The 23,794-nt window shown below is 41.4% G+C and overlaps 1 protein-coding gene across 2 annotated transcripts in view; it reads left to right on the top strand.

The window, feature by feature from the left end:
• The first annotated feature begins 717 nt into the window (after nucleotides 1-717).
• Nucleotides 718-23,794, top strand: part of alcamb (activated leukocyte cell adhesion molecule b) — a 50,151-nt gene continuing 27,074 nt past the window's right edge. For both annotated transcript variants that reach the window (XM_085379526.1, XM_085379525.1), the window contains exon 1: nucleotides 718-1,012. In XM_085379526.1, the coding sequence (XP_085235652.1) occupies nucleotides 952-1,012 (61 nt within the window). In that variant the 5' untranslated portion in view covers nucleotides 718-951. The remainder of the gene's footprint in view (nucleotides 1,013-23,794) is intronic.

The raw sequence follows: 23,794 nt of genomic DNA, 5'->3' as shown, positions 1-23,794 counted from the left end.
ATTAAGCTTTTGATTCACCGTAAACTGTTTTGGATCCATTGATTGGACCAAAACTAGAAGAAGTGAAAATGTCACCTTGGCATTTCTCATGTTTGATAAACCGGCTGGTTGATTGATTGATTCGCTGAGAAAACAGCCCACTCCTAATAAACTGCTAAATAATACACAAGTTGAAAGCTGGGTGAGTTTAAAATGCAGGTGGGTGTTTGTGTACTTTTTGAAAAAGTCTGAGGTGCTGCTTGACTGAAGGGTTCCCTTTGTGTGTGTGTGTGTGTGTGTGTGTGTGTGTGTGTGTGTGTGTGTGTGTGTGTGTGTGTGTGTGTGTGTGTGTGTGAAGTCAGGATGGTGGTGACTGTTGGAAAGAGAGAGAATGGGTGGGAGGGTTTGAGGGAAATAGGAGTTTCAGATGAGAGAAGGAGGGTGAGGGAGAGGGGTGGGGTGGGGGGTGCAAGGGGAGACATGAGGGGGGTCTTAAAGAAAGAGCTGGGGTGGGGTGCACTTGTGTGTGGGAGGAGGTGAAGGAGGAGGAGGAAGAGGAGGAGGGGAGGGAGGATGTTGCTGGAGGGGAAGGGAGGAAGTGGTGGTGGGAGGGTGGTTGGCTCAGGAGGGGAAGGTGGTGTGGGTGGAAAGAGGGAGAAGGGAGGGGGGGGGGGGGGGGTATCTCAGGGCGGAGCTGCAGACAGTATCCCCCGCCCTCGCGCTCGTCCGCGAGCCCCTCACAATTACCTGTTCCACCAGAACTGACGCGAGCGCGAGTTGGCGAGCACATGCCACGCTGGAACAAGAGCCAAAAAGAAGTGAAACTGCGGCTGTGCAGCACCAGGCTCCCGAGGACGATTTAGATCAATCCACCAAAAAAACACGCAAAACAAAAAAACTCAAACCAAACTGTGTGTGCGTTTTAAACAAACCTCTGGAAGAGCCCACTGAGGATCTGTGAAACTCGCAAGGATGCACTTGTTGTCCGCCGGCTACGCGTCTGCCCTCCTCCTCATCGCGCTTCTCAGCCAAGGTAAGCTATTGTCTCACCGAGCGGGCGGCTGTGGCGCTGGAAGCCGCAGGTACGAGGGGAAAGTCCCGTACCTGCGGCAGGTGCCTCCAAAACTTCAGCCCGGGCTTATCGATCACATTCCCGGGGAGAGAAGGAAACAGGAATGTGGGTGTTTCGTAGTTATAAGTTAGTAGTCTGCAGTACAGTTTTATGTAGTAGCATGTGATTCACCAGGCTACTAACACGTCCCCTTTCTTTAAGAAAAGAAACTAAATGGGCTTCCTATGAGCCACAAACTTCGTGACCTCCTCTCTCCATTGTGTTAAATTCTGAACCACCTAAGTATGTAATCTGTTTAAAAAAAAATTAATTACTAAGTAGTTTCCTACAACTCCTCACCTCGAGGTAAAACTGTCCTCCGCATTCAGCTCATGTCTTTAAAAGTGACTTTTCTTCTCTATAAACTGCCCATTGTGAGGTGGTCATCCTCACCCAGTGTTAACATGTGCTCAAGCCATGATGTCATAACCACCACCATGTCTCTTTTTTTATGTGCGTGTGTGTGTTCTGTTAACATGGGCTGCTGAGCAGAATGATGCTGGCTCACATCCTGTATGATTTATTTTAATTATGGGCTGTCTGTTAGGTGGAGGGAAGCACTTCTGACAGGCTCCTTCCAGTAATTACACTGGGATGTGGGCAGTTGTAATGGCTTGCACAAGTGATTAAGTTTTAGCAGAGAAATTTGGAACTTTCTGTGTGATTTCAGTGCAGCTGTTGTGCTTTCAGTGTTTTTTCTAAGCTGGATTTTCATGATTTCGCTATTCCCTCCCTCAAGGTGATGAAACCATGACAAAGGATGATTCTTTTTTTGAGAACGTGCTCTTGATGTTGGGCGTGGTATGTAGTGTGCTTGTAGATTTCCATACAGTCTCCTCTGTCACGCCAACAGGTAGCAGCGCCATGTGTTGGTGTCACTCAGCCAGGCCATAGGCAAATCCATAGGCTTTCAAGTGCTTCCTTGGGTAGGAAAGAGGCGGAGTGGCTCATATCACCCTGCTCCCCTTCACCTCGTCACACAACGGTGGCGCCTGTTGTTGTAAATTAACACCATACAGCACCTATCAGTCAAGCTCAGGTGGTTTGTTTGAGAGGAAACGAATGGGCTTTTTAAAGTGTTTTTACACGGCTGTGCCGCTGCAGTGCCGTGTGCTCAGAGCACTGGAGGAGAGTGCTCTGAGTGGGTAATGAGGGCAGACTTTACGGTTGTCCACGCTGCTGCGTATTTACACATGTGGCCTCAAGTGATGGTGAAAACATGCGTGTTTGCTTAGACCACAGTTGGCGTGAAGGAGAGAGGGCAAAAGGTGAAGCGAAACTTGTCCGGTTTTCTTTTGCCAATTTGCTCAGTGTGAGCAGAATCTGCCTGAAGGTGTTTATTGAGTTTTGGATTTGCAATAAAAACTGCATCAATACTTGTAATGAAAAAACAAGCCTGTGTTTTATTATATTTGCTTCGCTGAAGGCCGCGCCATGGCTGCTACCAGACACAACAGAAGGGGGGGAGAGAGTCCTGAATTAGTCCTGGAACAAATATTCCAGAAAGATGCATCTGTTTTTTGTTCACCGCCTTGTCTCCACCCTTCCCCCACCACCACCGCCGCCACCCTCCTCACCTCCCCTCCTGAACAGACAGACAGTGCTCCGTGCCACAGCTGGTATTACTTGTCAGGCAAGTGGGGCTCTCCCCTTTTTTTTTTTTTTTTGCTAATGGACTAATCTGTTGAGGGATGGGTGAGGGGGTGAAGGGGTCACCCAATTTCACCGGAGATGGGTTCACTCTCCTTTCTTTCATCTCTAACTAGGTTGTGTCAGGACTTGTCTCTTGAACGTTTTGATGTTAATTCCTGAGGAAAGAAAAAAAGAAAGAAAGCAGCTTTAATTGTATGTTTGAGATACATGTAAGATTTTGTACAAGTGTTCATTTGGGCGCTTGTGCACGTCTCATCTTGTTTATAGGCGGCTTCCTCTCGATGTTTGAAGACTGCTTGTGGTAGTTTCTCCTTTGAAAAGAGATTTCTTTGTGACTTGGAAAGTATTGTATTCCTTCATGCAAAATTCAGATGCATTGAAGGGAAGGACGACAACTCAAGCGAATCATGGCTTTGAATAGAAATCCTGCATCTGCACTTCACTTGCTGTCAATTTGAGGCCTAATCTCTTCGAGTGGCTGAGCCATTTGTTGATCAAAATCTGGAAATGGCCACGTTTTTGCAAATGTAGAGAACATAATCCCATTCTGTAATCAAAGTAGAGCCAATGCATGGGAAAAGAAGACAATCTGCTAAATTTAAATGCCTAATTTGGACCATCATATAGGAGTAATCTGACTGGCAACATCTTAAGCCAATAAAGGGAGCAAACCTTCCATTCATCCATAATATATCTCACTTATTATAATAGGAATGCTTCAAATAGTCCCAAAAGAGATATCTATAAGTTATTATCCTGCTGGATGCTTAACCCGTATTTGGTGTCTCATAATGTCTCTCAAAAGGACTCTCAGTCGTATGTGTGGAGCCAAAGTGTGAAGTGGAATCTTTTCTGGTATCACACAGTTAGTGCTCTTGTGTTTCGGATGAAAAAGACCATTTTATTGAGTATAAAGTGAAGCAGATGCTATTACTCACCCAAGAAGCACAAAGCAAGTGAGATATAAGAAAGAGACAGATGTTCACACAAGAGACTTGGGTTTCTGTGCGCTTGTTTGTGTGCATCATGTGCTCCTCGGGTCTCGATCAGAATAAGAAGTGGAAGTTTGAGCAGCAGGCAGAGCTGCTGCTGCTGCTGATGGAGAGGAGGGGAAAAAACAAAACAAAAGGGCTCCTCAAACAAGAGAGGGCCGTTTAGACAGGCGAGGTCATACTGTAAATTAGAGCCGCATTATGGTGGAGAGGCCAGTGTCACTTCCCAACGGGGGGTGCAGAATTCCTAACAGCGCCCCTGGCAGCAGGCCTTTATAGCGGGAATGTGAGGATCTCTCTGGAATAAGCAGTCACAACTTTTTAAACGACGTTTTAAATTCCAAAATAACTAAAAATAAAGATGGAAGTTTTGCGTGAAACTTAAAATAACCCGGGGTTACGATGAAATTAAAGCTGTCAGAGTCTTTGATGTGTCACGAAAGAGCAAAGAGCAGGGTTTCATTGCAAATCTTAAACTAGGAAAGCTCACATAAAAGGCGATCATTAACCTGCTCTACTTCTGTGAGAGGAAGAAAAAAAAAAGGCTTTGGATGTTACAGTTTCTAAGAAACCAGGCCGGTGCATTAGCTTGTCCCCAGAGAAACGATGCTTATGACAAATGTGCATCCGTACCATATGGCGTGGTGCATTGAGCCTACCCACATACAGTACACCGAGAGCTTTAGTGCTCAGTGGTGCAAAAAAGAGCTCGGCTATTTGTATTTCTAATGTAGTGCAGTTCGATAGAAACAGTGTAATACTAATTTCTTTTTGGTCTTTGTCTGCTCTGCCCCCCTCACGCAGAGGGTTGCAGCGGTGCACACACACACACACACACACACACATACACACACACACACACACACACACACACACACACACACACACACACACACACACACAGAGGCGCACTCCAACCACACTCTGGTTTCTCTCGGCCCCCAGCAGGACACTGAACAGGTGGAGGAGTGCGGGGAGGAAGGGGGGTGGTCTTTTTATGATTCCTGTTTGTGTGTACAGTTGCCGCAAGAACAGCTTGTTCCCGTCTCTAAGCTTAATGATAACTTTTTCAAATTGCAGTCCTATTATTCACTTAAAGATTTTTGCAATACTTTTAATTCCTTCTAAAATGTGATTGCCAAAACAAACGTCACCTTCAGATTAGATGTAGCGCGACAGCGTCGAGAAATATGGGTGAGTGCGTGAACATGGTGAGCTTCCTACATGTCAGACAGAGCAATTCCCTCTCTGCTGGACTGGCCAAGCTGGGAGATGTATGAGTGGCTTTGCCTTGAGAAAATGAAAGGACTTGGGTGGCAGAAGTAATCACTCTCAGGCAATGACTCAATGAGGAAAAAGGTCTTTTGTTCGCCTGTGACAGTTTTACACAAGGGATTATCAGTAAAACAGCAGCAAGTGAATCTTAATTACACTTTGGTGATTGGCTTGCCCTACTTTCAGAGCCTGAGTGTGCGATATATTCCATTTTTATAATCTCAGCCAAAATTGCCTTTTCAGTTGTCCATTTCTTATTTCAATTACCTGCTCAGGTTCAGAAAATTGTTTAAATTTAGCACTTTATTGACTTTTTATACATTCCGCTTTACAACTCGCATGCTTACACTGAGTGAAATAAAGTGAGAGGAGTCTTTATGATACTTTACCAGACAGATTAATGTCTCATTTCCCCCCTTTTCTCTTGTTTGTCACTGTCGTTTAAATAATGGTTTATTTGTTATCTGAGAAGAGGCACCACAGTTCCATTGTTTCAGTTATAAAGGAAGACTTAACAACATGAGAGAGCGATAACTGTGCAATGCAGTGGTGCTTCTTCCTTATTTATGCAGGAAAGCCCCCATTGATGTGCACGAAGCCACTCGTGGTTTTGGTGAACAAGGAGTGGCACCCCAGATTGGTCCTTGGGTCGGGGACTAAAAGTGAGGTTGTTTCGGTCTTTAGTCATTGAAGCATCCCTCAGCTTTCACTGGATTCCTGTGGTCTCCCACTGACTGTATTGTGACGCTTGCTCTTTTTAAACAAATGAGTGTATGATAGCGACTTCTTGCTCCCGCTGCTGTCTTTGTCATTAATATGGAACAGCACACACCCCTCAGAGAGGGCACAGAGTTGCTGCTGTCGGTCCCAGCACTTCACATGTGCAACCTGACTGGGGGGAAGCGTCTCCCCTCCATTTGAAAAGCCTGTGGCCACACCCATCTTTAACAGGGCCTGGATCTTTGTTCAAATCCTCCATTAGCGTTATTGCTCTGTTTTAATGAATTCTTTGAGTGGCACCCCCTCTCCCATTAACTGTGATGTTAATGAGCTGACCTCGGTTTTAGGAATACCACAAAGGGACACATATATAGGGAAGCCACATGGTGGCTGCTTATGTGTCCTTTGTTTTTTTGTAGATTACATTTAATGGGCTACTTTTTCCTTATTCAAATTTATCCTGTAGGTAAAAGAAAGACAAAGCCACAGCACCACTGACAGCAGAGTCTCACCACATGGGTGCTACCAGTAGCAGGATGTCCCTCCTGCCCTTAAAAGGGGGTCAGTGATGGACCTCTGATATTTATGCCTGCACTCTCATAAAACCTCATTGCTTCTTTCTATATATACAAGAGACACTGAGCAAGATAGAAGGCTTCTGTTATATCAAACCTATATTTTTTCTTTGTCTGCGGTTCAAGGGAGCCAGACAGGTTGACACAGCTTTTGTGCTAAAGGTGAAACATTCATTCCAAGCCTCGGGCCACTAATAAAACGACAGAGTTTTGTCTTCCCATTTATTTCTGAATCACCCTCTGTTGGCTCCAAAGCTCTTTTGCAATACTGAGAAGTTACTCTATTCATTCCGACGCTGTTTAGCAGTTTTCCAGTCATGAAACATTGCACTGCTCCCGGTTACGTTCCACCCTTGGGACTCAACAGGGAGGTTTTGTCTGCATTTGACCTCAGTATTCACATTCTCGCCATCTTAAAAGCTGTTTCTTTGTGTTGTGCTGATGTCCACCATCCTCCCTTCATAGACTGCAGCAGCAGTCTGCAGTGCCTGAAGCTATCTTTGATTACATGCTGCTATGGCTGAACTTGTAAGGAGACAGGAGTTCCCATTCAGGGACGACTTCCTTTCACAGAGGATAGCAACAGCATATCTGTGATTGGAATTAAAAGCCCATCATTCTGACAGTGTTTAATATCAAACAACAGGAAAATTAAACGACTGGCAGATCTTTCTGAGTCACCAATGAGTCAATACACTGATGACTACCATGGACCTTTTATAACAGTGTACCACATGCTTCTAAGATGAGTACCTTACTCTTTAAATGAAAGAATTTTCAGGTTGTTCTTAAAAATGGTCGGTATCTCTGTAAAGATCTTCTTTGGAGGATTTCGGCTCGCACTATTTCGTAGGGGTTAGCGGTGGCCGATACAGGCTCAAACTTATATCACGATATTTCAGGAAAAATACTTCTGATGAGATAGGGAAAAATGTTGTAAATGTTTAATAAGTGTAAGTAAATGAGGATCATTTTCCATCCTTCTTTTGCAGTGGGATCCTGATATTAACTGCGCGATTCAAACTGTGAATTTACTAAAACAAGGTGCCAGAAGCAGCAGCAATATAGCAACAACATCCAGTGACACAGCATGAGTCAAATGTAGCCTAGCTAGTGTTTCTCTGGAAATTTTCAGTAAAAGTATAAAATAACCTCTTAATACTCTTGTTTAACAATGACTAAAGTAATTTAACCTTGTAACTAATCAGGACCTGTACAATAGTGTCATATAATAATCTTAGGCTGACCTTTTTAACCAGCTGCTTTTCCACCGTGTCAATGCATCAGTAATTTCAATCCACTGATTGCTTTTCCTCTCACAGGAAGAGCAGTGGAGCAGACTGATGTAGTGTCACTGAAGCAGTACAATGAGTGCTCCGGTGACACTCGGTGGAGTTATTTGTTTAGTTTTGGGTCGCTCCCCTCCTTTATAGACTGGCTTGCCTTTGATAATGTGTTTTTGCCTGGAGTGGTGAAACAGGTTTGTTGTTTCCACGTTTAACCGGAACATTTTTGCACATTTGGAAAGCACTGTGCTCTGTTCGATGATGTTGCTCAACAGCAGCGGACACATCCCTCTCGCTCTCAGACATGCCCGGGCTTGTCTTCTTGTTCTGCACACTAAGAAACATAAACACATAGCTATAGCAATAAGATATTTTTATATCATATAAAAAATATATACCAGTATTACCGCGGATATAGAACAACCATATTAGGAGATGTTACCATAAGCTACTGTAGGTACCACAGGCAGTACACATACCAAGGCTGCAATTGTTCTAGAGCTGAAGGGGGCAGCATAGGTCTACAAGGTGTACATTGTCCTGAAGAAGACAGAATATGGCCACAAGCACAGGAAAAACTAAACGCAGAAGTAGGTGACTAGGTGACCCCGTAAGAGATGGGTGATAGTAAAAGTAAAAACATACATGCTAACATGTTTTTCATACCCAACGAGTAAATACTTCCAATTTAGCAAAGCAGCAGCACAAGCAAATACCAGCATCCAGATTTGTTCATCCAAAAAAGTATCATTGTGTTATGTCATTCTGAGACAGCAGCTAATGTTAATGTTAATATGGTTATATTTCATAGTAATGTTAGTAGGCTACTCGGCAACCATCCTGGCACTGTTCTGGGACCTCCCCTCCTTTCCACCTGCATATGTGGAGTAGATAACAGATACAACACTGATTAAGTCAGAACCAGCTTGAACAGAGGATCTCGTATGAAATAGGGCTGGAAAGCAGTTTGCAGAGGTGTAGCAACACTGGACAGGCAACAGCAACTCAAACAGCACCTCTTAGAAGAGTTAACCAATTCGATTTTTGAATGGTATCAGCGTAACCACATCCTTACTGATATCGAGAACTGCAGCTAAGTTTGGCTTTGCGGTGCCTGAGAACTAACGTATGCTTGATGAGAAAAGTTCCAGTGCACAAAGATTCAGAAATCCTCTTAATGTTACTCTGATTTGTCAAATACACATCGAGGCTGCCAAGCTGAAACCTGAGGTAGTTTAACACTTGAAAAGTAATTAGACAAACTGAAGTAATTAGCTAAACATGGAAGATAAACATTTCAAACTGTTTACTGAAATTATATGCTGAATTATAAAAAAATAAAATAAAATAAAGGGAAATCCTAAAAACATAAATCAGTCCATGAAATGAGGAACTTGTGATTTCCCTTCTAAAGTTGAGACCTTCTTTCATTCTAGTATGTGTTCCAGTTGAGACTTGTATTTGGACCCCTGGGCATGCATCTCCTAATGTGCAGCTGCCTGGAAAAGGTTAGAAAAACTGTAATCCTCACACCAGATTACAGTATGTTACTCAAAACTGTTTTTTTTTGTTAATGCATCTGCAATTGCAGCAATGTTTCCTGACATTCAGCTTCAATTTTTATTCATAGGAGTCAAGTGGTGGGTTTTTGCGTGGCAGCTACCCCTCAAGCGATGCTTTCGCTGATGCATGACTTGTTGATGTGTTAGATGCTTCGTGATAAAATGCTCTGCTTTGCTGTTAAGTATTTGGCTGTTCTGCTGCCAGACCTTACAAGGAAGGTGAAGAGATGCTTGTCTGGTAATTGGATGCAGTACTTAATTTTCTAATGGGACGACTTAAGAGGTCAAGTAGCCTTGTGTTGCTGGAGAGAATTTCAAAGCATTAAATATCCCACTGGTACAGTTTAAATACATATAATTGACTTGACTTATCCTCTAAATGCTAAATTCTCTGCATGTATCACTTTTAATTTTACTGTGGCTTTGCTGTAAAGTGGTAACAATGGAAAACAGCAGGGATATTTAATAGTAAACTCACTATTAGCTTGTTAACACTGGCCCTTGTCACATAAAAATTTGCATTACTGCTATTGCTGGCTAGCCTATAGAATGAGGATGTTGCTAAATGAGCTTTGAAGTGTGTAATTTTGAATAATGAAGATGCCAGAAACCATTACCCTGCCATTCCTGCCCTCCATCATACAAGTAGAAGCTATAGAAGAGATAATACATCATTTCCTCTTTTAATGATGCCAAGATCTCATTTAAATGTTCAGGGTCAAACAGCAAAAAAAATATAAAAGGAAATAAATAAAAAATTGAGAGCTGAAAATAAAAGCTAAGAATGTAGGTTTGGGATGTTTTGGTTGAAGCTGAATGGATTTTCGACTCCTTTTCATGAAAATCTCAGGTTTGATTGTCTTATTGTGAAGGGCTTGCCAGAGCATGCTGATTTATAAACAGAGCCACCACCTATGGATGCGCTAAACCAAGACAACATCACAGCCAGAGTTTGTTTTTACAGGCATATTGGTTCAGACTACAATATTTCCCAGTGGCTTTCTAATAATTGGACAACTTTGTTACCTTTCTCCTTGGGGCAGCATTTGTATAGATATCATGGTTGAATGGCTATATTTCTTTTTGTGATGTCTCTTGTGTAATGCATTTTTTCGTCACAGGTCATTACGTCGCCTAATATGCATGTTCTTTATATTACCAACAACTGAAGACAGTAAAGGCCTTTTCTTTTTGTCAGCCTTTACGAAGCTTAGAAGTGCTTTAGCCCAAATACATCAACATACGTCGATGCTCATAGTAACAATACCAGCAGGTGTTTAGCACAAATAATAGTTCTTTATATACTTGTCAACACCCTTTACTGATGTTGGCGCATTAAAGAAAGGAAAGGATTCACCAAAGAGACACTACATGCACAAAAGCATTGGGCTGCACTTAATCTTTTAATTGTTTTGTGTTTTTAGCCTCATAACCACAGGTGTATAAAATCAAGCACCTGGCCATGCAGTCTGCCTCTACAATCATTTATAAGATTGAGTCATTCAAAAGAGCTCACTGAATTCAACGATTGTACTGTAATAAGATGTCACCAACAAGTCAGTTTGTGAAATCTCTTCCCCCCCCCCCCCTAGATATTAAGTGGTATCACTGCTAATTGGAAGCATTTAGGAACCACAGCAACTCAGGCACAAAGTGGTGCTGAGCCACATGGCGCGTAAAAGGCGCCAGCGCTCTGCTGACTTCTTCTGGCATTAACATCAGAAACCGCGAGCTTCGTGGCATGGGTTTCCACGGCTGAGCAGCTTCTGCAGGTGTAGTGTGAAGGGAGCCCAGTATTTTTGTCCATATAGTGTATGAGTAATTTCCCATTTCCTGCTCAGTCAAAAGTCAAAATATATTGGCTTTAGGACCGTATTAGATAGATCATTTGTATATTGGTCCATTGGAGAAGATTGTGCCATCAAAAGTTCAAGCCACCTAATAGCCTTACTGATACTTGTTCATTGGGACCAATGCAAGTACTGAGCGTTAGGAAGTAATCACTGCCTGCATGGGTATTCTTTATACATACAGTATATATATATATAATTGGAGTAGAAGTTACTATATATTGAAGAGGACAAAAGACAGGTTATTATCTTTTTTACATTGTGCATATTTCATAAACCACTTAGCAGGTCTTTATGGAGGTACCCGTTGCTTCCACACCAGCTGTCATGCTACTCTGCTACATGTGCTGCAGTATTGTAAAGACTACATATTTCACAACACCTTTTCTGAATTGTCTTCCTGGATCATGTTATGCAAACAACAGTTTAGATTGGTGCATACTGGGCAGCAGACACGCTGATGCGTAAGAGGCCAGTAGGGTTAGGGCTAGTTAGAATATGTAACACAAAATGTATTTGACAAAGATATCGTGTATTTTTGACATTAGATGGTGAAAGTCAGCAGCCTTCTCTATATATCAGGACTGAATGGCGAAGCAACGTACAGACAAGCCCGGTGTTTTTGTTCAGTTTTAAATCATTTTTTGGACTTCAAGGGAAGCCTTCACCCCCGAAACCTTGTTTTTGTCTGGCCGTGAAGCAGAAGCAGCACATGGCTTTGGAGGTCTTACTGAACAGTGTGTTGACTCACTTTGCTTGAAGGGGGATAGTCTGTGCACAACATTCCCATGGAGACTTTTGTTCATGAGCTCTCCGGGCCACATAGCTCATATTTTGAACACCTTTCAGTAGCAGAAGAGGTGTTGGCACATTTTTGCTTATTGACAGGGGTTTTTTTTTTGTGAAGCGGGATGTCTCGCTGCTGCCAGTACATCTCACTATCTGACAGATCTGCAGGGCTTTTTTATGCGCTTGTTTGGGATGTACCGCACAGGACAAGAAACAGAGTGAGGTTGGGTGGGAAGCACTGCAACCGTAGGGTGGATGGTTAAAAGCACTTAGCTTGATGTATAGCTTCTCCTCATGCCATGATGGAAGAAGAAAATGTAATAGCCACCGCTAATGAAATTATTATGCCTTAAAGGTCCTTTGTAACCAAGATGACTGTGACATATACTGAATTACATCAACTAAGAGCGGTTATCTCATCTCATAGAAACAAAAGGCACAAACAAAAGAATCAGATGTGGCTTGTTGTGACAGTTTTATCTTTTGTGTCTTTAGACAACAACAAAAAAGAAGTATAACACTAATGGTGACCTTGCGTTGACAAAAGATAAAATGCATTTTGAATGTAGGTGAATTTTTTGCATATAATGCTAATCTCCAGCTTTTCACAGTCCTCCATCAAAGTGAACGTTGGTCCAGGGGTATTAAACGTGAAACCACACAGACTTGATGTGCAAACAGGTACATAATCCTTTGTATGTATTATCTGCATTCCATATATTCCTCCCACTGCTCTCCGCCCTATTTAGCCAGCAGAGGCTTTACGACCCCCCTAGAGTCAAAACCTGAAGCAGGACACAAGTTGAAACCGTCATGCCCTCTTAATACCAACCAGGCTGTTTGGCTCATTGGAATGGGGAACACTGCTTGCTCTGTTTCACAATGAAGGGTTAGAAGGTCAGTTCTGTCATTATGAGTGCACAACAGCATACACGACTCTTTGCCCAACTAATATAAAAGTATCAGCCTTACCGCGGCAATTACCAGAGATGAAAGCTACAAAAACCATCTGCCGAACAAATGGAAATACCTACCTGTTAATATTTTCTGTTGTTTACAGCGTAACAAGACATACATTATTGATACGGAAAAGTAGGTGGCGTGAATTAAATTCATGCAATAATAAAAGCACTGCACATATTTCTATTCATCATGCATTTTGAGTTGGGAAAATATTAGGCCATGCCTCATGCAGCATCTAATGAGGCACTTTAAGATCGATAAGTGGATGCATTCTTGTTTACCCACGTAGAAAAGGTATGATTCCTGGCCTGATTTGTCTCCCCTCTTCTTTTTAAAATTTTTTTTTCACTGCTCCCATGAGAGGCTGTGTGTGGTTTGTTGCCAGGATGCTTCAAGAGGGGTGTGTTGTAGCAGCAGGTTTGATTGGTATCCTCAGGCACCACCTGAAACTGTAATATGGTCATACAGATGGCATAATAGTAAACACAACTGCTCCCACAGGATCAATGGGCTACAAATGTTCAAAGGATTTCCTGCTCAGGGAGGTGTGGGGGCTGGGACTGGGTGGGGCTGCTTTTAGAGGAGAGGGAGCACTTGTGGGACAGGCAGTCAGGCAGGCGGGTACTTGAACAAAAGCTGATTGCAGTTGTGTAAATAGTGGAATCTGAAGCAGCCAGCTGGGGTAATAATTCAAAATAATAATAAAAAAGATCATAATTCACTGAATTAATTACTAGAATGAGGATGCTTTTAGTCTGATGACTCAGTGGATGTTTCCATCTTGACCCTCCAGTTGGGTTATGTCGGTTTGCATATGTAATTTGCTGAACATGAGTATTAGTGAGAGCTGCATTGGTGATTTCATCATTAATATGCGTCGCAATAAAAAGGCAAAAGAACCTCACATGCTCCCAGAGCCCAAAACGCTGTTTTTGTTCGATGAGCCAACACTCCAAAGCCAAAAGGATATTTATTCACAGCGAAACAAAACAGAGGGAAGTTGTGAATTGACTTAGCTGACTGGCAGAAATTTAAAAACGATCTACTTTGATAATTCATATTTAATACCAGTGCTCCCTTTTCTTTCATATTATAGTAAAATTTTGCTTTTTTTTTGACATTTCATGGACAAAACAATTGTTATAATAACAAATCTAATTAAAAAAGCATAATTTGATTGTAACAATGAGTAGTAGTTGTAGTCCTGATTTAAGCCCTGGCCAGGGCTAAGTGACTGTTAGAAAATGTCACATCACTACTAGATGTTTTGTGAATTTTCCTTTTTTTTTGATTAATAAGATTGAAGAAAATGTTAAAAACTGACATTTCCAGAGCTCAAGGTGACATCTTTAGATTGCGTGTTTCTCCACCAAAGATATTCGATTTACATGTACATAAAACTGAGAAAAGCAGCAAGTCCTTAACCTTCAATGCTGGAAGCAGATTTTAACTTGACTAATCACACAAACAGTGACTTGCCTATCAAAATTGCCAACTATTTACCGCTATTGCCAACTGGTATTCACTCAATTGGCCACCTGTCCCAGAACCAGCCTGGCTTCCTTTTTCCCCCCTCCGTTGCAGCATGCTGTTACTCCAGAGGACCTTTTTATGCTATTAATAAAACTGATTACAAATGATGTTCTGCCTCCAGTCCAGACAGCAGACACTTACCCTACAAGTCAGTCCTGCTCTAGTTGGCTCAATTGCTTGAGGCGAGCGAAGCTGGCAGGTTTATGGCCAGTATGCAAAAAAAACCTGATACCTCCTGTCTGATGTGATACCTCTTGAAGAGACCTGGTGAAACGACGAGCGCTTTGATGTCAAGAAGGTTGTTTTGAATGTGTCGGGAATATTTTAAAGCTCCCTCTTAACACCTCTCACTCGGAAGGGGTGAAAAATCGAGGACGTTTTAAGAACTTGAGGATTCATTCCTTGCGCTTAGATTTGCAGATATCAGTTCAGACTTGTCAGTAAATTCAAAGCTCGCTCTACTCATTAATGTGAAGAGCTACTCACTGCTGCCTCCATCACTTCACCCCTTTAAAGCTTAAATCTGTTTTATTAGACTGTAAACATTTATTTAATTATCCGTGTGACTATATTTTGAAGCCTTAATTGGGCTGATTATACTTTCCTGTGAGCGCTAGAGGGGAAGAAGGGCTGTAATTTTAATTAAATGGGCTAAAAATAAAGTTTTCTAAAAGCAAATCCTACCCTCGGAGAAACCGCGTCCGCTTATCCAGGCCTCATCTCAAACGCAGGCGAAATAGCATGTAACCGTAAGAACCATGTGATCAGATACCTGTTATCACAGCTGCGATAGATTCAGGAGTGTAGCAGGAGTTGCTGAAAATCAGCAACTGCAGATGGTGTTTTCAGGACATATGTTACCTCTCATGTTATTTCTACTACTTAGCCACAGCGTAAATGTGGGATTCTTTACCATACATGGGTTTCACTTGTAAAACTACCACGTGTTTCAGCACGGAAGGGACCAACAACTAGCAAGAAACAAGAGATTTTAAAAAAAGTCTTTGGATTTGAAACGAAGCGCAACTTTAGGCCAATAAAATAGAAAGACTCCTATTAGTGTTTCAGCAAGTGCACGATTAGCCAACTTAAATTCAAAGCCTGTGTGATTAGGAGCAGAGTTGTTGCATGTGGATGCAAGCTCATCATTAGGCATGAGCGAGCAGGAAATATTCAATAATGCTTGTAGGATCCTTCAGTTTAATGAAGTTTGAAGGCTCCTTGGCATATGAGAATGTTATCACATTTAAATGGCTCAGAAATAATTAAAAATGAATGACTAGTTTCTAATCACACGTCTGAACTGCCTGGATTGAGAGTTAACAGACTTCAGCCTTGGTGCGCGCTACACAAAAGCAACATTTGAAATAAACTCTTACATTTCTGCTGTGTTTTTAAATGAAAAACTGAATGTTGAACTTCACTGTAGGAACAGTTCATTTTCGAGTCTTAAATGTGTTTAAATGCAATTCTTTTCCTTTTTTTAAAGGTTTTATGCTTCACTTTGACCCTACGCCTCTTCAAATGCCTTCGAGGTGTTGTGCGATCATTTCCACATGTCACAACCCTAATTAAAATAAGCTTTATCTGTATGGCAGACAGATTCAGGTCGGAAATGGCCAGTTTTCCATTTTAATGGGTAGAAATGATACGATAATCCCTTTTGTCCGGCAAACTTGCTTGCAGGCCATGTCTATTTTTAGGAAAATGACTTTGAAAGCAGAGAGAGGAGAGAGGTTGTGCGGTGGAGGACTTTAATATCCTCACGGTGATGGAGTTTTTAAACTTCTTGCCTGAGAAACACGGTCATCGTGACAGGGTCGAGACTTGGCGATCTATTAGGGCTTCTGATAGCGTCTCCTGCTGACGGGGAACATAAAAAATCCAGTCTGTTCATTCACAAAGCCAGACCCTTGGGTGAGCTAATGTAAGCTCTTCCGGAAACAGAAGAATGAAGTCATTGCCAAAATGTTAGGCACCGAGTTGCATTAGGAGGGGTTAATGGATAAGTAGCAAGCGTTGAGGCCGTGCTTTGTTAATGGCCTAATGTTGCCTTTAATGGTACGTCATTAATGGGAGTTGATGGCGGATGTTTGGAGTCAGGACAGTGAGCTCTCTTCTGATCTGCCCCAAGTCTGCCCGCAGGCAACTCACAACCACTTCTCCCCTCAGGTCCCGTGGCCTGCGCCCCTCAAATACATAATTCACAACATAATGGATGTGATTTCTGAGTGCACTTACCACCCGTTCGCTCGAGCCCGCTGCAGTCTTAAGAGCACTCCCCGTACCCATGCAGCTCGTCAGCTGACGCAATTTATGACATTTTTTAAGAGGTTTTTACGGACGCTCGTGTGGTCGAGTGTGTAGAGGAGAACATTTCAAAGACTAACGATCACGCCACAAGATCAATTTCTAGGCAACCTTATGGCAAGTCGTTTAGAGTGATAATCACCACTCTTGTAATGTGCTTTTATCTTTGCAATCTGCCTCGCGCTGAGAAAAATGACTCTGACACTGCCAATAATGGGAGTCGTGTGTCACAGATATGCTATATAAAAAGGTGCCTATGTTTTCCTTCATAATGTCTTTGAGCCTTCTAGAAACATTTATGTGCCTTTCAACTCCCAGTACCAACAAGAACTCTTTTTTTTTGTAACCCAGATATTAGTTTTGTTACAGGTCTTCACTGAAGGTTAGGAGAGCAATTTAAGCTAAATCAAAGCTGGATCATCTGCTTTGATTGTGCTGTCACTGGTGCTCGAATGAGACGGCATTTTAGAGTAACTTGACCATAATTAATTTAAATATATGACAATGCTTCTCTTTTAGATTCTCATATTAAACTCACTGACTAATCAAAGGGAAAAATGCAAGAATGTGCTGCAGTTTCCTCATGTTTATTTTTTTCTTTGTATGGTGTAAATCTTTACGTCTCTCATCAACCAGCTTCAAAGCTCAATAGTTGATTAATAATGATGCAAAAAGTCTGATTTGTGCTGTAATATATGTGCTTATATTGTGCAGAACTCCCGACATCGTGCACTTGATTCTGGCTGTCTTTTGTCTGTTTTGCTGCTCAGTTCAATGTTTTTCTCGTTAACTGGATCACAGGTCAAACACAGAGTGCGACAACACACCGCGCGTTTTCCACCGCACTCACTTTAATTTAATGATTTAATGGAAAACTTTTGTTGTCTGAGACATCAACAGGAAATATGCTCCCCTTTTTCACTCCCTCACTATCACACACTGTCTTCATTAGTTAAACAGAGTGAAACAGAGTAAAAACAATTGTCCTTAATGGACCAGAATGCAATGCAGTCACAAGGCAACCTGCGTTTTGAGATGTGGAGCAGGACTCGCGTCGTCCTCTGGGCTAATTATTTCGGCGCTCACGCTGCTATTTGTTCCACCTACACGAATAACCCGCAGCTGGTGCAGAGTGTTTGCACCTGTTCTCTGAGGATTATCAACAGGTATTCCGGGAATTGTAGGAAGCACGAGCAAGCAAGACATGATACGACTCGTGTGGTGTTTACCCAGAAGGTGGCACTCTTAAATTAACTTCCACAATGCAAATTCTTTTTTTTCCACTCGGTTACTGCTGGTAATATAATATTTCATGATTGATTGACTGAAATGATTAAAATTACAAATGTTTTTGGAGTTTAGCAATTAGAGCTGAATCATCAGGACAGCAGATGTAGCATGTGTGACATTTTCATTTAAAGCTTGCTCAAACCTGTGTGTAAATATTTGCCGTCATCATTTTCCAGCTGACTCCCGCCCACTTAGAGTCAATTCGAAGAGCGAACAAAACAAACAAACATAACAACCAAATCTCCAAACTAATAACATCTGTAAATAAAGAGTGTTGGCTGTTAGCTGCAACTCCGGGGCTAAAAAAAATAACCCATTGAGGAAGCGCCAACAATTGCAGTTCCTCAAACGGCCACTTGAGACTCGCAGGAGTTTTTACAGCATGGGACACACAAAAATGCTGTTTTGATCTTTTGAAGCTATTCATGGTGGAGCAAAGTGGGGTGATCACTTTTATATTAAGGGTTCAAGTTTCCATCGTGCTTTGCCTGACAGCTGGATGCCACATAGGTGACTATAGCTGGTTATCTCAGTTAAAAGAAGTCACAGGGTTGGACCACTAGACCATTGTTCATGCAAGTAAAAGACATGCATTATGGCTTCATGTTTGGCCAACAAGCCATTGAAAAGTCTCAAATTTCAGTATTTAATTTGTATGTATTTGTGCACTGAAAACCTGTTGTAGCTTCTTGTGTTAGCTTCTACTTTAGCGCTCAGCTCTGTCATCACAGCTCCAAAAAAGACCAAATGCTAATTTGAAGCATTAAATTAGGAGTTAGAGGTGGCTACAATCACCTTCTTTGTGCAGCTTTAAAAGATCGAAGATCTATAACATGAAAGGTTTTTCTTCAGCAGCGTGGTGCTTCTTTAGGGAGCCAGTCGTTAATTACACAAGTGGATTAAAACACCTGAAAACAAAATAAATCTTTCCCTCCTTCTTGGGCCCTCGTCTCTTCCTTTGTTCTCTCGCCTCGATCCCTGATGAGAGGCAGAGGCAGCAACCTGATCCCTCAGCAGCAGGCCTGCACAGGTACCGGGGCCTCCTCAGGACAAATTTGAAACCAGAGAAAATGGAGCCAGCATTTTTAGTCATAAGGGAACAATGGGGACTCGACAGGTGAGACTGCAGGCAATGCATTAGCCCTGTTCCCGCCTGCTGTGTTCTGTGGGTGTCTGTTGACCACACATGAAGCAGCAGCTGAACATTGTTTTCTTTGCTTGAGGGGGAGAGAAAGCTGACTATATGTCTCTGTAGAGAATAAATATGCTTCACCGTGGAAGCTACACTGTATATCTGGCAGGAAAGGAGTGTAAATCAGGTTAGCCAAGAGACAAAAGATCCACCTGCAAAACACAGCCATGACACTTGGCCACCGCCAGTGACCTGATGTTATTCTCTGTTGGCATGCAGGCTGCAGCTTCAAAAAGGCTGATCTCTTATAATTTTCAGGTTAATTGCCGAACTCTTAATAGATCTTTTATATCTGTTTGTCACCTTTCTGAATTAATTCCAGACTGTATTATTTTCAGAAGCTGTAACTTCTAAGCCAGTGATGTGGTCATGTGCCATTATCGCAGTGCTGCTAAGATTAGAAGGCTTCTATAATTCTTTTATTTTATTTATCCGTTTAAGACTGAGCAATATAGCTTACAGTCCAGTTTCACAGTACACTTAATATTCCAATATACTCCATAATCCAAGCTGCATTCTCATCTTTCGCACGTCACAGATGGAGTAGACTTATGAACTTGCTTAGGCTAAACCTGTATGTCACCCTTGAACAGTTTAATCTTTATTTTGATGATGTTTTGTGTAGCGAACGCTCTTGCATTTCTTTATCTTTCTATCTAATAGTCATTGATGTCACTGGATAATGAGTAATGATGGTGAACTTTGCGTTTTTTTGTTTTTTTTTTCAATAATGTGAATAATGACGATGATAATAATAATAAAAAAGGAGCCAGAGCCTTGAAGCTTTCAGGTCAGCTCATCATCTGTGCATTCTTATGTTTTGAAGACCTCTCTCCATCTACTGCTGAGATTTCCAGATTTATCATGAATTCTTCAATCGGCTGTTTTGTTTGCCAAGCATTAGTGCTTTTGTTGGTTTTTAGAGCACAGTGGCCTAAAAGATGTTTTCATGCTGCTGAGGTGAAGGAGGGGAGCCATTAGGCTTAATAGACTCGGACTAATAATACCGTGTGTTGCACACTCTACATAATTCTCCATTTGCTGTCCATCCTCCTCCTCAGCAGAGCACAGGCTTATTTTGCTCTCAAGTGACAAACATGGCTCTGCTCAGTGGCTGGGTAAATGTGAGGGTTTTTTTTTATCTATTTTTATTGTAGTCTGGTTTATGAGAGCCTCTTTTTTTTGAACAACTGTCAGATGTACAGCTACATAATCACTTGATTAGATCATTAGATGGCCAACAGAAAATGCGCAACTATTTTGACAAATGTGGTAACGTTAGATGAGTGCTGTGACACATTGCCGATGGAATCATTAAAGCTGTCTTCAAGAAAATAATTACACCAATCATCTTCTTTGTGTCGTGGTATTGTAAACTAAATTGGTGCGTTTTGGACAAAAGAAGAAATTGGAACGTGTTAGCACGCCAGTTTGAACCAGCAAAATTTTCCATATAGTTAATGCTAAAAAAAATGTTGATCTTTGAAAGCATAATCATTTCAGACAACATACAGAAAATAAACTAGGCACACGTGGAGAAGCTCAAAGGACATTGTAGACATCGATGATAAAAATGCACCCATCAGCAGCAATTTACTAACAAATCAAAGGCGCCACAGCAGCAGAACAACCTCAAACGCTGTTCCTTCCTGACAAAAGCAGCGATGATGTGATAACAAGCATGCTACAGTCGACACAAATGCACTGGCATATTCACAAGCAAAGTGTCGTTTGCAGCGACTGTATGGTGGCAGGGCAGGAAATAAACTGGTCTTACTTATTAGTGATACTCCCAAAAGTATCTTTTCAGAATTCACCCTGAAACATTTCATCAAGTCATAAATATCCAGTTGTTGGCTTAATGCTCTCGTGTCAGCAAACGAATAGCCAACATACTTGGGCTGTCATCACGAGTACTGCAGAAGCAGCTTGGTGATTCTGATGATCTGCCAGGTTTCGCTGTTTCTCAAAGATTCATTAAGAAGGCTGAAATTTGCTGCACCTGTTGGAGGCGTCGAGGGTGCTGTAGCACGGCTCATAGCCTTGGTAGTGCAAAGATTTTTTATTGATTATTTTTTCAATCCGTAATTGGTTTAGTAGATGAAAAGTTTTTTTTAAAAAGTGGAAAAACCACCCTTTGCAATCTCTTGTGGTCAACTGTGAGGGCTTTAATCTCCATGTGTCATCCAGAACTTCTATTATATTCACCTGACTGTTACGTATGATGAGAAAAAGAACACTCATACTTTGAAGAGTCTGGATGAATTAAAGGGTTTCATTGAATAATCAACTAGTTGAAAATGTGACAGGTTTGCAGTTGTCTGAATGCTGGATGTGGATACCTGAAGTTTTTAACGCGGGTCTGCAAAGTGATTTTTGAATGTTACACTGAGAACATGTCCTAGCGAGCATGAAAATAAATTGGCCTGCTATTCTTGAGACTAATTTCCCATCCTAAGGCACGGCCATGCATCGATTCAGTGTTATATTAATATCAAACAATATTGCAGAGTCTTCTCCATCATAAAACTAATAAATGTGTTAGACTTTAGACAACGTCTTTCATGGAACTTGTAGATAAGAATCCATAGAGAGTGGATCACTTATTAAAAACAAAAGAGACTAGGCTGGCCTAGTTCAGCTGAACTGCAGACAGAGCCTTTGGGGACCATTGCCAGAAAATGAAACCTTTGTCCCGAGTCTTTCTGCCCACAAATGGACCTTTTTCTTCCAGATTGGTTCTTCTCTGAAAGACCTCTATGCCCCGTTGAAGGTCAAAGAGACACAGGGCCATATCTTTAGGGTGTTGTGCAGCTTTCTGAGCCCTGAAACAGATGGCGCTTCATAAATGAGAAAAATGGCTCTAAATCCTAACCTCTCAAACACTCATTTCTCATATTACAGCTTTTGTCGAACCCAAAGTGCTTCAACAAATTCATACCTGCTGCTTACTTGTAGAAAATAGCAATTATCCAGTAATTTTTGTGTGATAATCAATAAATAATTGCCGGTGTTTATCAAGCACAAGTACCACAATGTTCTTTCGTGTAGTAATTTGTAATAATTTGCTGTTTTTTTCTTGTAAGATGCACGTGTGGATTTTGTTAACCTTGAGCTCTGAACTTAAATACCAAATTTTGGGGGATTACGCAAAAAAGTGCCAGCATTTTGATGAATAATGCTTGTAACACGACTGACGAAACAACTAGAGTAGCAGTGACATGTCTAGTTGTGACTGAAGGTGGTCATCAATCCTTTCACACAGAATAATTCAAAGGCTGAAAGAGTGGCAGCGCAGGCCAGTAGTTTTATCTGGTCATATTTAGTTACATTAGCACGCTCCCAATTTAATGTCAATGTATTGCCAATTAAAGTACATCCTAGTCAAAACGTTATGAAAGGAATCTGAAGAGAAGCTCACTTCTGATCATTGACAGCAATACTGTTAATAAGCACTGGTGTTTTTGCCTTTGTTAGCTGCTGTTAAGCAGCGTTAACTCTGAAGTGGATGTATCATTGCTGGACTTCATGTATTAGAGCACTTTTTTGCTTCGGTGAAGGAGACCGTCTCTCTTAAGCGAGAAGTAGCCTTGTTTTCTCACAAACTTGTAACTATATAACTGGATTTCAAAGGAAAGAATGTGGATCTGACGACAGGTACGTCCGTCTTTTAGATCTGTGAGAGCCACACTAGAGAAGACGTGCTGCACTTGTTGCAAACAGGCAGGCTCTGAGAGAAAGCTCCTTTATTTGACAAGGTAAAGCAAAAATCCATCAGTGAAGAATGTAATTAAGTTAATTACATTATCTCAGGTTAGTACAATATGTCTGACTAATATTTACATGTCCAAGAATTAAAATCAGCATTTGACTTTATGACACGTCAGATGCTGTCAGTCTAATGGAAAGGAATGGATGCCTTAAAGCGGCTAGAGCTTTGGAGGTGAAGTAGAGCTGGGCGATATGAGATTTTTTCATATCACGATATGTTTTTTTCATTTCAGGCGATAACGATATCTATCACGATATAAGCCAAATAACTATATTTGTAAGATTTAAATGTGCCGTTGCTCACAAGTAAAATGTGAAATAATCAGCAGCTTGTTTTTAAATATTTATTTCCCATAATAAGTTCAACAGGGTAGATGTACTTAAGGAACATGAGACTTTTTCAGATAGATAAAGGCAAATATTGCAAACTACACAAAAGGCAGCCGCTAAAGCGTTTAAGTTTCAAAATAGAACAAACGAAACAGACTACTAAATTGTCAATTCCACTTAGAAATAAAGTATTAATTCTAAAAATAAATCTTAGTTTGTTTTACAGAAGAACAGACAAAACTGACTAACTTTTGTCAATATCAAATAAACTGAGAACTAAAAGGAAATTCTCAATCTCTCCTTGTTGTATAGCTTAGCTTTTCAAACAGTTTTAACAGTTACTTTAGTCTGACAAAAGCCGAATGATGAATTAGCGCTTCCAGTCAGAGACTGAGGCTACGTCCACACGTACACGGGTATTTTTGAAAACGGAGATTTTCCGTTTTCGTTTTAAAAAATAATCCGTCCACACATAAAGGCAGAAATGAAGGAAAACGCTGCTATGAACATGCCAAAGCAGCAGGTGGCGCTAGATTCCTAACCGTGCAGAAATGTTGGCCAATCAGAAGTCTAGAAGCCTCGGTGGGAAAAAGTAAACAAAGCTGGGGCATAG

Source organism: Rhamphochromis longiceps, linkage group LG14, assembly GCF_057381845.1.
Source record: "Rhamphochromis longiceps isolate RC_006_pf linkage group LG14, R_longiceps_female_GT1.1, whole genome shotgun sequence".
NCBI lineage: Eukaryota > Metazoa > Chordata > Actinopteri > Cichliformes > Cichlidae > Rhamphochromis > Rhamphochromis longiceps.
The sequence above is the reverse complement of the archived record's forward strand: the minus strand, read 5'-3'. Positions and strand labels throughout refer to the sequence as shown.